This window comes from Globicephala melas, chromosome 13 (assembly GCF_963455315.2).
Source record: "Globicephala melas chromosome 13, mGloMel1.2, whole genome shotgun sequence".
Lineage (NCBI taxonomy): Eukaryota > Metazoa > Chordata > Mammalia > Artiodactyla > Delphinidae > Globicephala > Globicephala melas.
The window spans coordinates 62,930,940-62,950,164 of NC_083326.1; the positions used below are offsets into that span (position 1 = coordinate 62,930,940).

The following is a 19,225-nucleotide window of genomic DNA, read 5'->3' on the forward strand; positions in this document are numbered from 1 at the left end:
CCCGGCACCCTGGACCCCCGGGCAGGCCCACGGGGGTGGGGGGCGCCGGGAGAAATGGCCTGTGACGGGGGTGGGTGTCCCGGGCGGGAAAGCAAACAGTGTCAGCGGCTAATGAGCGGGAACCGGCCTGGGGCTGAGGGCCTGGGGAGGGGCACCGCCATCGCTCATCCTGACAGGCTGGCGGGTAGGGGGTGGGGGGCCGGGGACCAGAGCGGGGGCAAGCATGAGAGCCGACAGAGGGGCCCCTGGAGACCCGACCCCCTTCAGAGACAGACGGACAGAGGGAAGTCAGCGGCCCCCATCCCCCACTGTGGCCCAAGGGGACCTGACTGTTCCATCGTCTCTCCCATCTTCGGACCTGGCTGCGCCCACAACGCGCAGACTGTGCTGGACAAAGGGCCCTGGGAGGGGGCTGCGCCTGGGACCCCCGCATTGCAAGCTGGGAAGCAGGAGTCTGGGCCCTTCTCCTCACTCGGCCTTGGTTTCCCCATCTTTACAAGGAGGAGGAGGGCAGGGGTGCTCTCGGCCCCCCGTCCTGAATTTCCACGCCTCCCTGCTCCCTGTAGGCAGCCCCAACTGCCCTCAAGGTCCCCACCCTTCCAGACAATCCTCTCCGAACCTCGATGCCTCCAACAGGCCTAGTAGCAGTGGGTGGGCTGAGTCCACACAGGGAAGCAGCCCCTCCTGTCCTGCCTGGTTCATAGGTGGGAGGCGGAGGTGGGGCAGGTTAGAAGCCCCGACCCCAGCCCGCACCCAGGCACAGCCCACCCAGCCTCTCAGCTGCCATCTGTCCCCTGACTTTGCAGGGCTTCTGAGCCGGGCAGACCTTGGGAGCACTCCTGAGTCCCTCCTGGTGGCCCCCACAATGGCCCAGCCAGCCTAGCGGCCCGTAAGTGCCTGCCTGTGGGGTGTTCGGGCCCCTGTCCCTCCTCAGCCAGGAGGGAGGGGCAGCCATAAATTCACACCGTCAGCCGCCCGCGGGATAAATGTGTCATCGGCTGCACGATTTACGAGCACACCCCTGGCCCGCGAGGCAGGGAAAACAAGCCTGTGTACACACGGCACGGCAGGCAGGGAGGGGCGTCGGCCGAGGGCACACAGGGGCACGGCGGGCCAGTGGGACGCGCGCCCGCGGGAGGTGTGAGGACGCGGACCCGCTCACCCAGGGAGGCAGCACCATCCAACTCCCGTCCACACACGCACACTCACGCGTGAGGAGGTGGCCTGGCTGCTCAGAGGCACGGCTTGCCACCCAGAGCACGCGAGGTTCTGTGCAGGGTCTCCCTCACCCCCAGACAGCCCACAGGAGGGTCTTGGTGGAGGGGACCCGGGCCGCTGCACGGGGAGGACACAGGGCGAGCGAATTGGGAGGAGGCGGATTCGGAACAGGTATGGGGTGGTGACGCCTCACTTGTGCCTGGGGCCCACCTGCTCTGACTGTCTCGGAGGCCCAGGGGCGCCGCCTGTCCAGCCACTGAACACCCCAGACGCGGGCGCTAATGGAGTGAGGCTATAACTCAGGAGGACCCTTCATAGTCCTGCCGCCACACCTGAGACCACCGTGCCCGCCGCCCACCTTGTCTACCAGGACCCTGTGGGGTGGTGCCAGGCTCCGGGCTCCACTGGCATCAACCTCAGTTACCTGCCAGGACCAATCCAGGTACAGTAGCCCAAGCCTGAGATGCAGGTGGGTCTGGGAGCCTCAGGGAGCACTTGGAGAGGACCTGGAGGGCCCAGGGCAGGTTGGGAGACTCAGGAAGGATTTAGGGAGGATTCAGTGGACTCACGATGGCATTGCTGAAGAGGTCTAGGGAACTTCACGGAGTCAAGGCTGCAGGTCAGCCTTAGCCGTTGATGCCCTTCCACCTGTCCATGGGTGATCTGGGGACACAGTCATGCTCCAGTCACTCCTGCTGGCCTCGCCACAAGAGGCTCAGGAGTGTGGGCCCCAGGGATTCTGGTGGCGGTGGATCCTCAGCCCAGGGAGGAGGGTCTGACAGATGACCCAGAGGCCACTGTGGCAGAGCCACGTCACCCCAAATAAGGAGAGGTGGCACTGACCCCCCCCCGCCAGAGGTTCCCACACCAGAGACCCACAGAGAAGAGGCCTGCAGAGCAGAGGCCCCAGATGAGGGGTCTGCAGCAGAAAGACCCATAAAATAGGGACCTCCCCACCAGGGACTCACAAAGAAGTGTCTGCCCAGGGATGCATTTAGTGCCAGGAGACCCAGGGCCGCACAAACAGGTCTGCCCCACTTTTCTCATAAAGCCTCCTGAACTGCCCCTCTGTGCGACGCCCCTGGATGGCGGTATCCCCGGGCCCCTGCCTGCTCTAGGTCTGTCGCTGGTACACCTTTGGTGGGCACAGGGCATGGGTGGGCGTGCTGGGACAGGCAGCTGTCAGGGGCCCTGCCCCTCCCAACCCTGCCCAGACAGAAGCCCTTTCCTCAGTATCCGCAGACGGGCTGGAATTCTTCAAGAGCATCTTTAAATAAACAAAGCACAGAGAAAAGCAAACTCCCCAACACAAACCACATCAAAATAGATTTCTACGTAGAAGCAAGGCCGCCCACAGGGAGCCCTTCAGAGGGAGGCCAAGGGCGTACAATTCCCAGGGTGATGCCCACACTGCCGGGACCCCCAGGTCCAGGCTGCAGCCTCCCTTTCAGGGGTGGGCATTCCATGCCCATCCACACACCTGGGCAGAAGTGGCTGCCATGGGAACCCTCTACTTCCCCTGGGGTCCGTATCCCCACACCACGGGGGTCCATCAGGTAAAGCTTGAAGGATCCCCTTCCAGCCCCTCCCACCTCTGAGGGTTCCTGTGGGGATGGTCCCAGGGTCCTGTGTGATTGGCAGAGAGAGAAGCACCTGGGCTGGGGGGTGGGGGGCTCTGCTGGTTGGAGGTCTGGGGACCAAGGGACCTACACCCCAGCCCTCCCCCGTGCAGCCGGCAGCCTCCAGACAGGGGTGCTCACGGGTGCACGGGTGGGAGAACAATTGGGAATGAATGAAGGATTGGACAGCGTCCCCCCGCCCCCAGCATGCTGGGGGGAGGGGGCCCTCGCACCCCCTCCTTCCCATGGGCTGAGCCCAGCGCACCTCCTGCCCCTGCATTCTCTGGATCCTGCGCTGTGAGGCAGCTCCTGGACATCTCCAGGAGGCCCTCCCATTCCCCACCTCCACACACCGGGTCAGTGCTTTTGACGTCCCAGGGCTCAGGGGGTTTGTTCTGAGGGTCAAGGGACCGTCCGCATGACGAGGCCCTGGCCAGCCCCCAGGATACTCAGTGCCTTTCTCAGGCACAGAATTCCCAGCGCTCCGAAGATCTTTTGAGACGAGAAAGCCCCTGTCCTCGCCCCTACCACTCTTTGAGACAAGCCAGGAAAGATGTCATGGTGGACGTTTGTGGATTTCCCCGTGTACAGGTGGCCTTATCTCTGCCACAGGGGTCCAGCGGGTTGTCTGCAGGACAGACGCCCAGGGCAGGGATTGCTGAGGCTGGTCCGGCTGGGATCGGGGTCTGGGCCCACCCTGCAGGTCCTGAGAGCATCCTGTGGGCTCTCTCAAGCCTCGCCTGACCCCAGGGGGTGCTCACACCTGTGGCGGGGGCCCACCTGGCCCATCTCTCAGCACCCTTTGTCCAGCTGGCCCTCAGCAGCTGGGGGTGGTGGTGACAGGAAAGCAGGATGGAAGGAGGGACAGATAGCATTTCCCCTGGGGCAGAGGGGACCCCCTGGAGGCTTCACTGGGGAGGACCGCTGACCCCAGTTCCTGCAGGGCCAGCCCAGGGTCTCCTGATAGGACAGGACGTCTCCCTGCAGACGTTTCCTGTCTGCAGACAGAGAGAAGAGGGAGGATAGACTGCGCATCCAGTGTAGACAGCACTGGGTGTAGACAGCTCTGGGTTTGTGACTGGGCTGCAGAAAGAGAGAGCTGGAACAGGGGGATCCCCTAAGGACTGTTAAAGGAGCGGGGGATACAGCTAGGGCCAGGCCCAGTCACCAGGGCCAGTGACCCCAAAGACCCCCCTCAACCTGGGGGGGAGGGCTTCCCGAGAGCCCCCTGCTGATTTATGGTCCTCCAGGGGGAGGGGAGTTATGGCTGCAAAGTCCTTGCTCCCTCCTCCTCTTCCTCCTTGTTGGGGGTTGGCAGGCTGGGTGGGGTGGCTCTCAGCTGGTTTCCAGATGGGCCTGGTGGAGGGGGGTCTGGGGGTGGGACGTAAGGGGACCTGGCGGTGTCCTTGGGCGTCTGTAGCTGCCTTTGTCTCTGAGGTTGTCTCTGTCTCTAGGCCTGTCTCTCTCTGCCTCGGGCTCTGTCTCTGTCGCTCGAAGCCCCCCTTCTCCATGGCAGCACCGGTGGGTGGGGGTGGGAGCTGGTGATTTATCACCCGCTGCCTGTCCTCCATCGGAAACGCTGGGGGTGGGCGCAGACTCTGCGCTGAGCTATGGGCCCCCAGGGCCCCGCCACCCACGCCAGTGTTGTTGCTCCGTCTGGGCGGCGCGCCCACCCCCCATCATGGCCAGGGCTTGGCCCCCAGCCCTTCCCAGGGCCTCGTCCGCGTGGGCCCCTCGAGTCCAAGCCCAGCGAGCGGCCGGCCCCTCCGCAGGCAGGAGGCGCCCACTGGGGACCCGCACTCCGCCGCCAGGTTGGTCAGGAGGTGGCGGATCCCATGTCCCACTCCCTGGGCATCCGGGAGCCAGCCAGCCTCTCACGGTCCCCTCCACGCGGCCTCGCAGCCCCCGTCCGCCCGGTGCACACAGCAGGGACTCAATAAGTGTTTACGGAACCAAAAAGCGGTGGAGGGCGGAGGGCTCACCTGGGCTGACCACCCCCCCAACTCCCCTCCGGCGGAAGAGGTCCCTTATCTTCCCCGCGACCGGCTGTCAGCGCGCTGCGGGGGCGGGGGGGCGTCCCCTCGTTCTCCCTCCCCGCCCCGCCCCCACGGCCGCGATCTGCGGACCCCGGGGCCCGCCCCCTCCAGCTTGGGCAGGTCCTGCTCTGAGCACCGCTCCCCGGCGAGCCTGGTGTCTCTGCGCCCTGCGCCCCTCCGCCCCGGGAGCCCTGCACAGGCTCTCCTGCAGGTCGCGAGCGCCCTCTGCTGCCGGGCTGGGGTCGCGCGCCCGGGGAGGACGAGACACAGGCATCAGCCCATTTCAGGGATGAAAACACCGAGGCTCCCCGCACAGGTCAGGGTTTTGTCTAACTGCGCCGCCGTCTGGCCCTGCCGGGGCTCACTCTATGCAACCCCTCAGTCGTCGCTCACTAGCCAGGATGTGGTTTGAGCCCCGGGGCAGTCTTAGGGTCCTGCACCACGTGTCTGGGCAGGGCAGGTCCAGGACGCGCCCTGCTGAGGACATGTTGAGTGGAGGCCTTGAATAGTTAGGACATAGAGCAGGAAGGTCATGCCTGCCCTGGGAAGGGCTGGGCCTTGATCTAAGACTGGGGGTCCTGGGAGCCACACCACTGGCCACCCCCCTACCCCCCGGGAAGCTGGGGGGCCAGTCTGTGGTCAGGGGATCCTGGGGCTGCAGGGCAGGGGGCCCTGAATCAGCCAGCCTGGGGGCTGCAGGTATGAGGGGTTGGCAGAGCTTTGAGTGGACCCTGACCTGTTCCCATCTGGAAGGAGTCTGAGGCCCCAGAGGGGACCAGGCTATCAGTGGGGAAGGGACCCTGGGGCAGGTGTGTCATCCATGAGATGGAGGACAGTGCTGGAGGGAGGGGCACCATAGGCCCTGGAGCTGGGGGAGGGGTGTCCACTCCTCATTCAGGGTCCCTGAGCTGGAACTGTTCCAATTCCCCACACTCTGGAGGCTGAGGCCCCAGGGTTAGTGTGTGGAGGGTCAGCTTAGGGTCAGGATTGGGACTGGGGGCTCCAAGCAGGCTGGGCCAGGTCAGCCAGCGAGGCCAGGCCGGCATCCCCCTGTGGTCAGTACCTTGGCCGGAGCCCATCAAAATCATGGAGAACTGGCAAAAGGGAGGGGCAAGCCTGGAGAAACCATGTGGTTCCACTGCCCCGTTGTCCGAGTGGGAAGTTCTTCCTTAAGTCTGACCACACTGTGATGCCAGCCTTTTCCCTCTTTCAAAGAAGCTCCAGTCTTCTGCATCTCCTGGCCCTTGGGGCCCTCATGCCCACCCTCTCAGCAGGACACTGGCCGTGGAGCTGGGCTCCTGCTCACCACTTCTCACAGCTCGTGCTGGGACCTTGTCCCATGGCCCAGGGGGGCCTCCTTCTCTTAGCTTGGGGTCACCTAGGACCCCAAGGCCACTTTCTCTGGGCCCTGCATTTGCCCCCCAAAGTCCTCAGTGAGGAGGAGAGTGGGTCCCAGGGGCCTGGTTTCAGCTCTGCTCCCAGTGCAGCCATGGAGAAAGCTCTGGGGCCCAGCAGGGAGACCCGCTTCTGGGATCTGGTTTCCTCCTCTAGAAAGTAGGGGTGACACCCACTTCCTGCACCACATTGGGGCTGAATTTAGGGGGTGGCCTCTGACCCACACCAGGGGCTCTGGGACACTCCCTGGGGAGGTAGGGTGGCAGTTTATTTGTACAAAAGGGGCCGCTGTCCCAGATGTGGTGATAAGGCTGGATGGACGGCCAGACAGTCAACTGCAGCCCACAATGGGCCGGATGCCATGCACCTGCCCACAAAGGAGGGGGTGGCTCCTGCCTCACGTCCCACCGGCAGCCCTGAGATAGCATCAGCCTGACCGGAGGGCCATCTGTCTTGTCCCACAAAGGCCAGGACAAAGACCGTGTCAGTGGCAGCCTCCCCGACCCGGTCAGAGGAGCCGGGGGCCTTCCTGTGCCAGGCAGCTGGGGCTCAGGCCCGAGGCTCCTTGTCAGGGTCCTGTTTGGGGTGAACAGCAAGCAGCCTTCATTGTTCACAGGGCCAGACAGGTGGGGGCCACACCTAGGACGGGAGCAGGACCCCAATAGTGGGAAATGCATCAGGCCATCTTTGGGTCCGCCAGGCCCTCATTAGCACCTGAGCCTCACTGGGACACCCACAGAGGATTTCCAGGCCCTGGTGGCTCAGCCTGGATCCAGGGCTGGGACGGGGAGACAGGGACTGAGAAACAGTCAGAGGTGCCTTCCTGCAGGAGGCGGCGGCCAGGTGGAGGACACAATTCAGAGACCTGCAACCCCAGGTGCCTCCTCACCCCTGCAGGGAACTTTACGTGGACCCCAGCTCACAACGCTCGCTCCCTCCTCACCTGCCCTCCAGAACTTCTCTCTCAGATGCCCCGGAAGCATCTGCTGGGCCACTCGACCGCCCTCACCATCCCCAGTGCACCCCTGATACCCTGAAAGCTGCCTGTGTGGCGCAGTCACTGCCTTCAGGGAAACCTCACACCCTGGACTGTCCTCAGAGCCACCTGGAAGACCCTCACTGACTCCCGGAAACCGCCACTCTGAGCATCTGCTCTTTCTGGCAACTACACTTCCTGTGGGGTCCTCACCGTCCCCACACTGTCCTGTCCAGTGTCCTCACTGCTCCACAGTGTCCTCACTGTCCACTGTCCTCACTGTCCCCTGTGTCCTCACTCCCGCCAGTGTGGGCACTGTACTTCCAGCTCTTCTGTGCCTTCTCACTAGAACTTCTGGGAGAGTCGGTGGCAGGTGAGTTCACTCCCAGACCTTGTGCGCACCCCAGAAGGTGATTTTGGGTGTATGAACATGCGATGTGTCCCCTTGAATCATCCCCGGAGCTCTTTCTGGGTTTGAGGGGGGGGATTCCGAGTCGCACGGTGCAGAGATCGGTCGGATGGAGAGCAGGGTTTATTCGCACTGGAGATGGCGTGGGGGGCTCGACTGGTCTGGGCAGCGGCTCGCCCCGGGCCCGCTTCGGCATCCAGGTCCAGGGGGTGCGAGCGTGTCGCCAGCGGTGCGCGCGCAGCAGTGGGGCCCCTGCGCGCGGCCGCGGTGGGGGGAGCGTCTGGGAGATCGTGTGGGCGGAGGATGCGGCCGGAGCGGGGGGCCGTCAGCGGGCCGGCCGCACGGCTCAGCGCCAGTCGCTCGGCTCGGGGGTCGCGGGCTCCTCCGCCAGCGGGGTAGTCAGCGGCCACCGGCGCGCGGCGCGGGCGCGCAGCCTCCGCAGGCGGCACAGCAGCAGCGCCAGCAGCAGCGCGTGCAGCAGCCCAAGGCAGAGTAGCAGGAGCTGCGCCGCTAGCGCCCCGCGGCAGAGCGCGCCAGGCGGGCAGGCGGCGCGCAGCTCCTCCTCCGCCAGGTAGGACAGCAGGCGGCCCCGTAGCGCGGGGGGCGCGGCGCAGCGCAGGTCGCGGTAGGGCTCGCGCTCCAGCCGGCCTGCCAGCCAGGCGCGCAGCGGCACCAGGTGGCAGTCGCAGCGCCAGGGGTTGGCGCCCAGGTGCACGACACGCAGCACCGGCAGCACGTCCAGCAGCCCTGGTGGCAACGCCGTCAGGTTGTTGCCCGTCAGCACCAGTTCGGTCGTATCTGGCGGGAAGGCGGCCGGCAGCGAAGCCCACGTCAGCCCGCGGCGCCCGCAGTCCACGCGCGTCCCCGCGCAACGACACGGGGCCGGGCAGCCAGCGGCCGGGCGGCCCGGCGGCGCGAGCAGCAGAAGCATTAGGCTCAGCGCCCCGCGCGGCCCTGGAAGGGAAGCGCCGCGGTGAGCCCGGCCCTTGGGGCTCCTGGGCGGGGTCCCGGGGCACCCGCGTGCCCCCCATCACCCGCGAGCCTCTCCACCCCGACAGCCCGGCACCGGCTGGAAGTGCCCTCTAAGTCTGACCCAAACCTCTCCCGACTACAGCCCAGAGGACAGAGCACCTCCCCACCGGACTCTACTCAGGGAGCGGCCTGGCCCGGGCAGACCCCAGACTCACCGGAGCCCATGGCGAGAGGACAGCGGTCCAGCTAGCTCTGGAGCGCCAGGCAGCAGCCGCAGAACCGGGCGATAAAGCCGCCCCGCCCCTGCCAGTCCCCGGCGCACCCGCTGAACCGACCACAGCCCCGTCGCAAATAACCAGTAGGCCAAGCCGGCAGCGCAGATAGAGCGCTATCGCCAGGCTGCCGGCCGACCGGGCTTCCGCCCCACTCGCTCCCAGGGGCGCACGGAGCACTTGGACACCCTCTTCGACGTTCACCAACATTGTTCTCCCGTCACCAGGACAGGACGCAGCATTCACAACTGAACAAATTGGAGGATGGGGCTTGGGGGCAGGGATCATGCGGGTGGAGGGATGGGGGACCAGGGGCTCAGGAACCCGGGGCAACAGTGCTGCTGCGGGGAACAGGCCTCCAGCGACCAACAGGGAAGGGTGGTCCAGGGATGGGGGTTGCCAGTTTGCCCACCACCCACTGCTCCTGGAGCCGGGCCATGGCCGTGGGGGAGGGGCGTAGGCAGCCCCATTATTCCTCCCCAGCAGCCAGCTGGCCTCCTAAGGTCTGGAGGGATCCTAATTGCTTCGGCTGTCCAACCTGCCCGCTGAGCTACCTGGTGAGTGGGTGAGGAGGTAAGAAGGACCTGGCCCACCTCAGCACAAAGTGAGGGCTCCCAAGTTCACTCTGCAGCCCTGGGCAGGGAATAGGCCCAGGATCCTGCGGACCTGCTCCCCTATTCTGCCTTGGTTTACCTGCCCATCTGAGTAGGGCCTGGAATCTAAGTGCTGTGACCTTCTGGGTTGGGGGGAGATCTCAGAAGTCACCACTCAACTTAGCTCCTGCTCCCCCAAGGCCAGAGAGGGCTGGCTGTGGGGGCCATTGTCCAGGCCCCTTGGAAGCAGACACAAATGACGGGAGGGGCTGATGCTGAGAATAAATTAGGGCTGGCTGGGGGCTGCGACCCCGCGTCTCTGGGTCAGTTCAGGAACAGTAGGAAAAAGTCCAGGTCTGGGCCACTCTGCAATTGGGGTTGTGTCCAGGCCTGTTAGCGATCCAGACGAATCCGGTGTCGAGTCCAGGCCAGTCGGGGTCCAGGGGTGGGAAGGGCCAGTCTGGAAACTGGCAGTATATCCATGGAAAAGTGGGGCTGTGGTGGGGTCACTGGTCCTGCATTTGCTGCTTCATTTTCTGCAGCATCTCCTGCATGCGCCTTAGCTAGGGGGGCGGGGCAGGAACAACGGAGGGTGGGGTGAGAAGTGCAATGGGACGGGCCTGGCCCTGTCCCCACCCCCAGCCCCTGCTCCTCCCCTGCTGCCTACCAACCTCCTCATCCTTCATCCTGATGAGCTTCTCCGTCTCAGCATCGGGGGTTGGCAGTGGCAGGATGGGGATGGGGCTCTCCATGCGGCTGTCCTGCGTCAGTTTGCTGCAGGGTGGACACCAGGGAGAAGCTGCTGGGGGTTGGGCTGACCCTCGATACCCTGTGGCTCCCACACCTCTGGGTGGGGGTCAGGGCAGGTCCGAGGGCGGGTGGGTCACGCACCTGGTCATCTGCTGGATGCAGTGCGCTCGGTAGTTCTCGTAGTGCACGTCGCATGTCACGTCCTTGAGGTCATGCATGTGTGTACGGATGAGCATGTTGCGAAGCTTCACGAAGTCGCAGTGTGCCTGGTTCTCCACTGTGGGCGGGGGCAGGCAGTGGGTGAGGTGCCGGCCCAGGGGAGCCTTCCCACCCAAATGCTGTGCCCCAGGCCTCGACTCACCCTCCACGATCCCCCAGGGGTACAGACGCCCCCGGACCCGCTGCCCCTTGGCCTCCACCACCGTGTTGCTGCCGATGACAGCGAAGGGTGCGCTCTCCTGGGGGGGCAGGTGCAAGGGCTCACTCCCAGTTAGCATGGGTGTGGGGGCAGTGGTGGGAGAGGGTCATGGGCACTAAGCACCTGGCCCGCCCCTCCACAATGACCCTCAACAAGCTCTCCCCAAAGAGACCCTGTTGTCCCCACCTCTGGCCTCTCTGTTGCCAGCTGAAGCCAGAACTGGTACAGCTTACACCTTAGGGCTTTTGCTGGGCCGTGCCCATCAGATGTACACCCCCTCCTGATACCCCCACCACCAACAGCCACTCCATCTAGTGCCTCCCCATTCCTTTCCCAGGGCAGAGCCCATGCCTCCTGTTAGTGATAGCCCTGCTGACTTCGGGGTGAAAGGTCCACCCTGCTCCTGGCTCGGTGGCCACCTGTCCCGAGCTTGGGCTTGCCATCACCACTCTAACCCCCGGGGCACTCAAAGCCACCCCCCCCGCCGGAGCTCAGAATTCTGGGAGCCAGGACATGCACAGGCCTGGGGCCATTGGACTAGGCCCTTCTGTGGGTGAAGCATGGCGAGGGGCTGAGAGAAGGGCCAGGGTGGGGGCCTGGCCAGTGGCTGTGCCTTTAGATCCTGGCAAGCATTCCATGACCTATTAACTACATGGGGACCCAACTACACAAGCCAGCGGGGGACCTGGGCCGCCCTAGCCCCAGCCCCAGGTGAAGACTCTATGGCCTGGACAAAACACTCCTGCCCCCCAGGTCAGACCTGGGCCCGGGCCCTCCTCCCGACCTGGTGTAAAGTGGCCTCTGGGTCCCTCACCCCCAGTGCTGCAGCCTCACCTTCAGTTCCCGGTCCTGCTGCTTAAACTCCTCGTCCTCGTCCGAGTCACACTCAGGAAACTGGTAAACGTGGATCCCAAACTTGTCGATCTCCTCCCGGATCTGCGGCAGGCAAGGGCCATCAGGTGAGGGGCTGGTGCCCTTGGCCCCACCAGAGTCCCCGCTGCGCCCTGCGACCGCACAGGCTCACCCGCTCCTTCAGCTTCCGGATCTCACCGGGGACGAGACAGTCGGCTTTGGCAATGAGGGGCACGATGTTCACCTTCTCGTGCAGGGCTTTCATGAAGCCCACGTCCACTGGCCGCAGCCTGTGGAGAGCAGCCGGGGCGAGGGGCTCATGGGGTGGTGGTGGTGGGAGGGGGCGCCGCAGGGATGGGCAGGACCCGCACCCCTGGCCCGGGGTAGCCACCTACCCGTGCCCAAAAGGGGAAATGAAGTACAAGCAGCAGTGCACACGGTTGTCCTGGATGTTCTTGCGGTTGAGGCCGCTCTCGTCCCGGAAATACTGCTCAAACTGCTGGTCCACGTAGTCGGTGATGGGCTTCCAGCTGGGGGCAGGGGGCACATGAGGCCAGGCTGGTGGCTGGTGGCCAGGGGCCAGGGCAGACCGGGCAGGCCTTCCTCACCACTCAGAGTTGTTGACGGCGTCCCCGAAGCCTGGTGTGTCCACAATGGTGAGCTTCAGCTTGACCCCCTTCTCCTCAATGTCCACCGTGTGCTTCAGGATCTCAACCGTCTGGCTGATGCGCTCTGTGGCAAGGCGGGTGGGGGGACAGACCCTCACAGACCCTCTGTGACCCTCACTCCCACCCCGGGCAGCCCAGACCCTTGTTCTCATCCCTGGCTATGTGGCCCGGCGGTGATCTGGACCCTGAACGGGAGACCCATGCTTCGGGGACAGAGGAGCAGGGCTGGACCTGGAAGGAGCCCTTGGAGAGGTCACCCAGCAGGGGATGGTGGCAGCGCCAGGGCCGCGTGGGGCCCACTCACCCTCAGCACTGAGCAGCTTCCGTTCCTTGTACAAGTCAGTCAGGAAGAGGCTGTGGACCAGTGTGGACTTCCCCAGGCCCGACTCCCCTGCCCACAGGTGCAGTGAGGACATCGGGTCAGGTCCCAGGCCCCAGACAGAGCCTGGCTGCCAGTGCGCCACCCCACGCCCTGGAGGCCGGCCCACTCACCCGCCACCATGAGCGTGAAGTCGAAGCCCTTCTTCACAGACTTGCGGTGCACCTGATTGGGCAGTGTGGCGAAGCCCACGTACTGCTTGTCGATGTCCTGGCGGGGGCGGGCGGGTCAGGGGCACGCTGGGGTTCCTGGGGCAGCCCGGTGCCTTGGCCCCTACCCAGCTCAGGCCAGGGGGCAGCAGGGCAGAGTCCCCAGGGAGGGGGCATCTCAATGGCAGAAGTGGGTGAGGGCCTGTGGGCAAAGGCCCTGGAGGTGGAAGGCAGGTGGGGGTGGAGGGTGGAGGCGCCCGCGAGGGCTTCGCAGGGACCGAGATGGAGTCTGTGTGCGTGTGGAGGGAGGTGGCAGGCACAGCGGGCAAGGCGGTGTCCCCCCTTGGGCGGTGGGCAGAGGGCACCAGGACCCAGACCCCTCACACACGCCCAGGGCCCTCAGAGGCTGGAGAAGCCCCCACCTCAATACTCACCCCTCCCGAGTGTAAGGGGTGGGAGGCCCCGTCTGGCCCCGATCCAGCCGCGGGGGTGGCTGGCTGCGGCGACGGCGGAGCAGGGGCTATTTATAGACAGCGGCGCCCAGCCTCCCGCGGCCTCCGGCGCCCACCCCAGGACCCCGGCCCTGCGGCTCCCGTCGCATCCCCAGTCCGTGCGCGGGGGGCGGGCGCACAGCTGACCCACCTTCCGCTCCCCTCTCCACACACACCTTGAGCCGCCTCTGGGCCTGGGTCCGCGGCGACAGCAGCTGCTCCACCAGGCGGTCCTGGGGTGCCGCCAGCGAGTCCATCGCAGCGACCCCGGGACCTTGCCCGCTGCGCTGGGGCCCAGAGTGCGTCAGGCCCACCCGGCGTAGCTGTGCGCCAGGGGCTCGCGCGCTGTGCGGCCCCGAGGCCCTGTTCTCGCCCCCGGGTTACGGGTTACGGACGCGGGAACCGAAGCCCGGAGGGGCGGCGCTCACGCGATGCCGGGACCCCGAGGCCACCAAGCCGCTCGCCGGCCCTAGGCGGGCCTGCCCCTGGCACAGGCGGGCCCTCGCGCCGGAGAGGAGCGCGCGGTCTCCGGGAGACAGTCGCCTGGAAATTGGGCCGCGCGGGCGGAGCCACGGAGCTGAGGAGGGCAGGGCCCAGCTCGGCGGGCTGGCGGGCGGCTGCGCGCGGAGCGGCGCGGCTCAGGCCGTCAGTCCAGCGACTACACAGCCGGGTGGGCGGGGGACCGGGTCCACGGCCGGGTCTGCGCTGCCGCGTCCCGCCTGCCAGAGGGCGCCCGAGTACGCCCCCATCCACGCGTGCGCCCGCGGGAGCCCGCCCGGTCCCCCTACTCTCCCGCGGCGGTGTCACAGAGGCGCCCCCAGCTACCCACCGATGCACGGCCCGCCCCTCGCGTGTGTGCGCGTGTGTCTGGAGAATTCTTACCGCCGTGGCCGCCGAGAGAAGTTGGGAACCTGCGAGGGCAGAGCCCACCTCCCCACCCAGGCCCGCGGAGGCTTACGTTTGGGGAAGGGAGCGATCCGAGCACTAGATGCCCAACCCCTACCCCCACCTCTGCAAACTTGGAAGCTGTGGCCAGTGCGTAGCTCCACAAACCCGCCGGCCAGCCCTGCGCTGCCACCTCTGCCCCCAGACAGCCGCTGCCAGCAGAGGTAGGGGGTGCTGGAGTGAACCCTTCCCCCTAAGGGGGACACTCCCTCTGAGCTTCCACCCTGCTCTCACTTACAGGACTGGGCAACACAGGGCCTGTAGGGCTCCAGCCAGCTCAGCCCTCACACCTGTGCGGCCACTCCAGGGACCACAGGGGTCTCCTGAGCCCCCAAACCCTTCCTCACTGACCCTACCCGCAGGACCCACCAGAATCTGAACAAGCCAGCACCAGCCCGGTGGCAAGGGAGGCCTGCAAAGGAGCTGGGGATCCAAAGAGACGTGTCCCTGGACTGTGCGTCAGTGGGAACGGGAGGCCCCACAGTTCTCCCCCACCTAGGCCCTCCCTTCTTGGCTCCCCGCTTAAGGGGCCTCTGTCCCCCTGTCTAGGCTCATGCTGCTGCTGTGTGGCCTGGAGGCCGCTGGCACCTGGGGAGGAGGGGTGGGCCCGCTGCTGGGAACAGGGGAGCCTTTCATCCGAGAGGGGGGGGAGCCACAGGCCCCAGCTCCCCAGCCCGCCCCCAGCCCTGGCTCTGAGAAAGCCTCTGCGCTGGCCCCAGCCCTCCACCACGCAGACCTGCGAGGGGCCTTGGGGCTGAGTCCCACCCAGCCTCCACTCCCGGCTCCAATTTAGACATGGCCCCTCAGCCCACTTCCTGCCCAGACAGGCTGACATTTCGGGCCCAGGGCATCTCCAGGAGGACAGACAGAGCTGGCACCCCACAGCCTGGTGCCTGATGGGCTCGTTGCCCCCAGAAGGCCTCAGTTTCCCCATCGGTAAGGCACAGCCTCAGTGGAGGTCCGGGTCAGGGGGACAAGACCAGCTCCCTGCCTGCCTGCCCTGTCCCCTGACTTCGTCCAGATGGGGCCTGGGGATTCCCTGGGGGATCCCCAAGGAAGGGGCCCTTCCACTCCCTTTCTCTGGCCCCCGAGGCACAACAAATACTCCTCAGGACTTCCCGAGCCACAGACACTGCTGCGCCCACCTCCTCCCCACCTCCTCCTAGTGCCTGACACTCTCGAGGCATTTCCATTCTTAGAACCACCTCAGCTGCCAGAGCCAGTGAAGGCCCCACCACTGCTAGAGATGGGGTGGGAGTTGGAGGAGGGAGCACAGAGGACCACCAGAGCCCTCCCCAGTGTCTGAGATGGGTGGGCACAGAGGGGGCCCACAGAGCTCCCCTGCCCCCTTTCCCAGAGTGCAGACAGACTGAGTCTCAGTAACACCAACCATGGAACAGCAAAGTTACTGCAGGCTTCCGGCTCCCCCAGACCCACGGGGAGCCTTCCCCAAACACCGGGCTCCCTGGCCCTGCGCCCAGGGAACCCCACACCCCACCCGCATAATGCTCTCTCCCTCTGGTCCTAGGAGCAGGGGACAGGTAAGGCTGGTCCTAGCTGAGCTCCAGGAGGGGTAGACAGGCCTGAAGGGGCTCGAGCCTCAGCAGGGGGGTCCCTGAGTGCCCGCAGGCCCAGGACAAGGGGGGCTGGTCTCCCAGGCCTTCCCTCTTTCTCTCCCTTGAACAATAGCTTGGTGGTAGTGTGTCCCTGCATCTCCTTCATTGTTTGACCCGCCATGATGGGGAGGCAGCTCTTGTCCCAGGCTCCCCGGGGAGCCCCTTGCTGGCAGGATGAGGTGGTCGTGGCCCCTCCCTGTGAGCCTCACCCGTCCCAGGGTGGGGCGTATCCCTGCTAGGGGCCTGGCACTGGGCAGGAGTGACTCCCAGCCCCCACCCCACCTGCTGGGCCACTCCTGGCCCGCCTGCCGCACCTAGGCCAAGACTTCGGGTTCCACCCAGCATCCACCCAGGGTGTGAGCCCCCATCCCAGATGAGGGTTGCCAAGGCCACCCTGATGCCAGAGTTGGGCTCTTCTTTTCTGCCCTAAACATGGCTGAGCTCAAGCCAGAGAGGCCCCCAGCAGGGCTGCCCCAGAACCCCCAGCTCCCCCCGGTTACCCACCCCCCCACGCCCTCTTGGGGTCTCCTAGCTGTTTAAACCTGACCTCAGCTAGGTTCACAGCGAGTATCCAGGCCAGCCTCCTGTCCGACCCTCTATTCCTGGAGGCTGGGGTCTAGGCCGGCCCTTTGAGAAATCGGTTTGTACCCCCTAGATCTGAAGACTGGTGCTGGGCACCGGGATGACTCAGACCAGGCCCTGGAGACTCCCAGTCTGGGGAAGAGGCCTGGCCACAGATCAGCCCACTCACATTGGTGTGTGTGGAGAGGAGGCATAAGATGCAGAGAAGTTGGGTGGGGTGGCCAGAGGTTCCCCTGTGGGGCTGCTCAGGGACTGGCCCTGGCTGGTGGACTCAAACCCCTCCCCCCCAGCCCGTGGCCTTTCATGACCATGGTCTCACACAGGACCCCCAGCACACGGCCACGGGCCAGGTCAGCAAAGAGAGGCTGGTGCTGGACCAGTGGGAGAGGGGCACCCGGCCCATCCCCCATCCGGGGAGGAGCGCACGCCATGCCTCGAGGGTCAGGAGCCAGGCCCGGAGGCACTGCGGCCGCTCCTCCCCTCTGCAGCCCCGGGTTGGCGGCACTGCCCAGGCTGACAATCGGTTATCGGTTATCGCGACAGAGCGGGATGACGGCCGGCGGGGGCGGGGTCGCGTTGGGGCGCCGCGCGTTGGTGGCACAATGGGTGACAGCGGGCCAGGTGAGCGACGGCGCACACGTACCTGCTTGTCCTCTGCGGGGTCGGGTGGGGTCGGGGGTCGGGTCGGGGTCCGGGCCCGGGCCGGCGGGCGGGGGAAAGACCGAGACACACGGTGAGAGGCGTGCGGGCGGCGGGGACAAAGGAGTGCGCGCGCGCGCGCGGGCGGGCGCCGGGCTCACCTGGGGTCGCCAGCTTGCTCTTGTACCGCAGGCCTGTGCTCATGGTGGCCGCCGGGGGGACGTGCGCGCGGGCGGGGCGGCGACGAGCGGAGGCCGAGGCCGGGCTGCGGGGTGACCGGCCCCTCCGCGCCGCCGCCCGCCCCGCCCGCGCTCCCGCCAGCCAATCGGCGCCCGCCGCGCCCACGCGCGACCCGGCGCGGCCAGCGGGGGCGGGGACCCAGGCGCCCCTACAGACCCCGCGCCTGCTGCCTGGGGCGACGCCCTCGCCTCCAGCCGCCCGGACACCGCGAGACCCGCTCTGCGCCCACCCCCGCGGCCGCGCCCCCTGCCCACCTCCCCTCCCCGCTGCCGGGCCCCTGCGCACGTACCCCGCCCTCCACCCCGTCCCTGCCCACAACCCGGCCCCCTGCCCAGACCCGGGCTGACTCCTCTGCCTTCGTGGGACCCCAGTCCAGGCCTGACCTCTGGCCATGCTTGGTATGGCCCACCTGTAAAGCCTGCCCCTGGGGTCTCCCGCCTCATGCCACTTCCCCGCCCACCCCCGGCATGCTCTGCCCACTGAGGTCAGTGGATGCCCCTCCTCACCTCATCAGGATGGACGCCGGAGGCTTTGGCCTGGGGAGTCCTGCTCCTGGCCGTGGCAGGAAAGGATGGTCACTGTGCGGAAAGCTTGATGCGTGGCGGGGGACCAGCCCCAGCTCCTCTCCTGCAGCTGCTCGGTGCTCTGCAAGCCCACACACCTGGGCCGTTAGCCGGCCCCCTTTCCAGGATTATTGGTGGGGAATGAGCCGCCATCCTGGACAGGATGGGCCCAACCTGAGGCCTGCGCCCCCCATGCCCACCTCGGCACCCTCTGTTCTGCAGACCCAGAGGCAGACTGCTAGCACCCTGAGAAGGGTTGCAGGGGGCCCCCCAGGGCACTGCGAAGGCGGGGCAGGTCAGGGCCTGCACCCCACTTACAGATGGGAAGCTGAGGACTCACCAGCATGAGTGCCTCTTGTCTCTTCGGTCACTGCCACACTCCCAGGTGCCCTTGGCCTGGACCTCCCCGGAGTGCCCCCAGGAGGCACGTCTGGAGCTTTCAGTCCCCCAGAAAGTGACAGTTGGGCCAGTGGTCACCAGCTTCCCAGGTGAGGGAGGGTCCTGTGTGGGAGAAGGCCTGCTGCCCCCTCCACAGGCAGGAAGCCCCGTCCCTCCCTGCCCTCCTGCACCCCTTCCTCCCTCCGCTGGCCTGTGGGCTCCTCCACCTCTGAGCACCAGCACCGGGCAGAGTTGTTTCACCTCTAAGTGAAAAAGCCACGAGAGCAGCACCATCACTCTGCGAAATCCTGGGGCCAGGTTGAGCCTGTTTCCCTTTACCAGACTATCGCCTGCTCCAGCACTGCGATGTGTGGGGACGGTCCACCGCCCCCACCCCTCACCCAGGCCTTGGGGCCAGATGTGTTTGGAATTCAGAAGTTTTGTACATCTCATACATTACATGATACCTCATTGGACCCTGGGGCTGCACCCCGTAATCAGGCACATTAAGATTTTTGTACTGAGGGACTTCCCTGGTGGTCCAGTGGTTAAGACTCTGCACTTCCACTCCGTGCTGGTTTGATCCCTGGTTGGGGAACTAAGGTCCTGCATGCCGCTCTGCGTGGCCAAACGATATTAAAAAAAAATTTTTTTTAAAGATTTTTGTACTGAAACACAACCGTTCACACGAACTGGAATAAATAAAGATCAGAGTAAATGTATATCAGTTCAAGGCGGGCTTTGCCACCAAGTTTTGAAAACCTTTGTTTCATATCTTTAGGGAATTTGGAATTGTGGATAAAGGAGTGGGGCTGGAGGGGACACTCTGAGTGCCAGGCAGGACTTCTGAGCCTTCATCAGCCCTGAGGGGCTCGGTGAGAACCCCGTCTCAGGGGACCTGGAGCTTTGCAAAATGGGTCAATCGGGCAGTGAAACGTGACAGTTCGACATTTAGCACAGACTGAGCCAGGCGAGCTTGTGCCTGTGGGGACATAGGAGGAGAGACAGGAGCCTGTCCCCAACAGGGCAGATGTGCCCCTGCAAAGTGCCCAATAGCACTGCCCT

At 65.6% G+C, this 19,225-nt stretch overlaps 2 protein-coding genes across 4 annotated transcripts; both read right to left on the reverse strand.

Annotated features, from left to right (window-relative positions):
* Window positions 1–7,286: 7,286 nt before the first annotated feature.
* On the reverse strand, window positions 7,287–9,185 carry GP1BB (glycoprotein Ib platelet subunit beta). Its single transcript, XM_060310319.1, is given in 4 exon segments — window positions 7,287–8,646; window positions 8,649–8,719; window positions 8,721–8,819; window positions 8,821–9,185. Coding segments are annotated over 4 exon segments (1,182 nt in total). The 3' UTR covers window positions 7,287–7,999.
* Window positions 9,090–17,273, reverse strand: SEPTIN5 (septin 5). Of its 3 annotated transcripts, none has more exons than XM_030836420.2 (12): window positions 17,141–17,273; window positions 16,984–16,994; window positions 12,671–12,767; window positions 12,483–12,569; window positions 12,119–12,242; window positions 11,906–12,040; window positions 11,683–11,800; window positions 11,493–11,594; window positions 10,602–10,698; window positions 10,382–10,517; window positions 10,162–10,264; window positions 9,090–10,053 (listed from the first exon to the last, which is right to left on the reverse strand). In XM_030836420.2, the coding sequence occupies exons 1-12, from the start codon at window positions 17,181–17,183 to the stop codon at window positions 9,997–9,999; spliced, it is 1,110 nt and encodes a 369-aa protein (XP_030692280.1). In that variant the 5' UTR covers window positions 17,184–17,273; the 3' UTR covers window positions 9,090–9,996. The 3 variants fall into 3 exon arrangements, with proteins under 3 accessions (XP_030692280.1, XP_060166301.1, XP_030692279.1); XM_060310318.1 differs by lacking the exons at window positions 16,984–16,994; window positions 17,141–17,273 and adding exons at window positions 13,141–13,203; window positions 13,374–16,226; XM_030836419.2 differs by lacking the exons at window positions 16,984–16,994; window positions 17,141–17,273 and adding an exon at window positions 13,374–16,225.
* Window positions 17,274–19,225: the final 1,952 nt, after the last annotated feature.

Coding starts and splice junctions, on each gene's coding strand:
- SEPTIN5 (XM_060310318.1), bottom strand. CDS start 13,454: ATGGACTCGCTGGCGGCACCCCAGGACCGCCTGGTGGAGCAGCTGCTG. Junction 12,243..12,482: donor GAAGCTGCTCAGTGCTGAGG/GTGAGTGGGCCC, acceptor GCCTTGCCACAG/AGCGCATCAGCCAGACGGTT. Junction 11,595..11,682: donor TCCGGAAGCTGAAGGAGCGG/GTGAGCCTGTGC, acceptor TGCCTGCCGCAG/ATCCGGGAGGAGATCGACAA.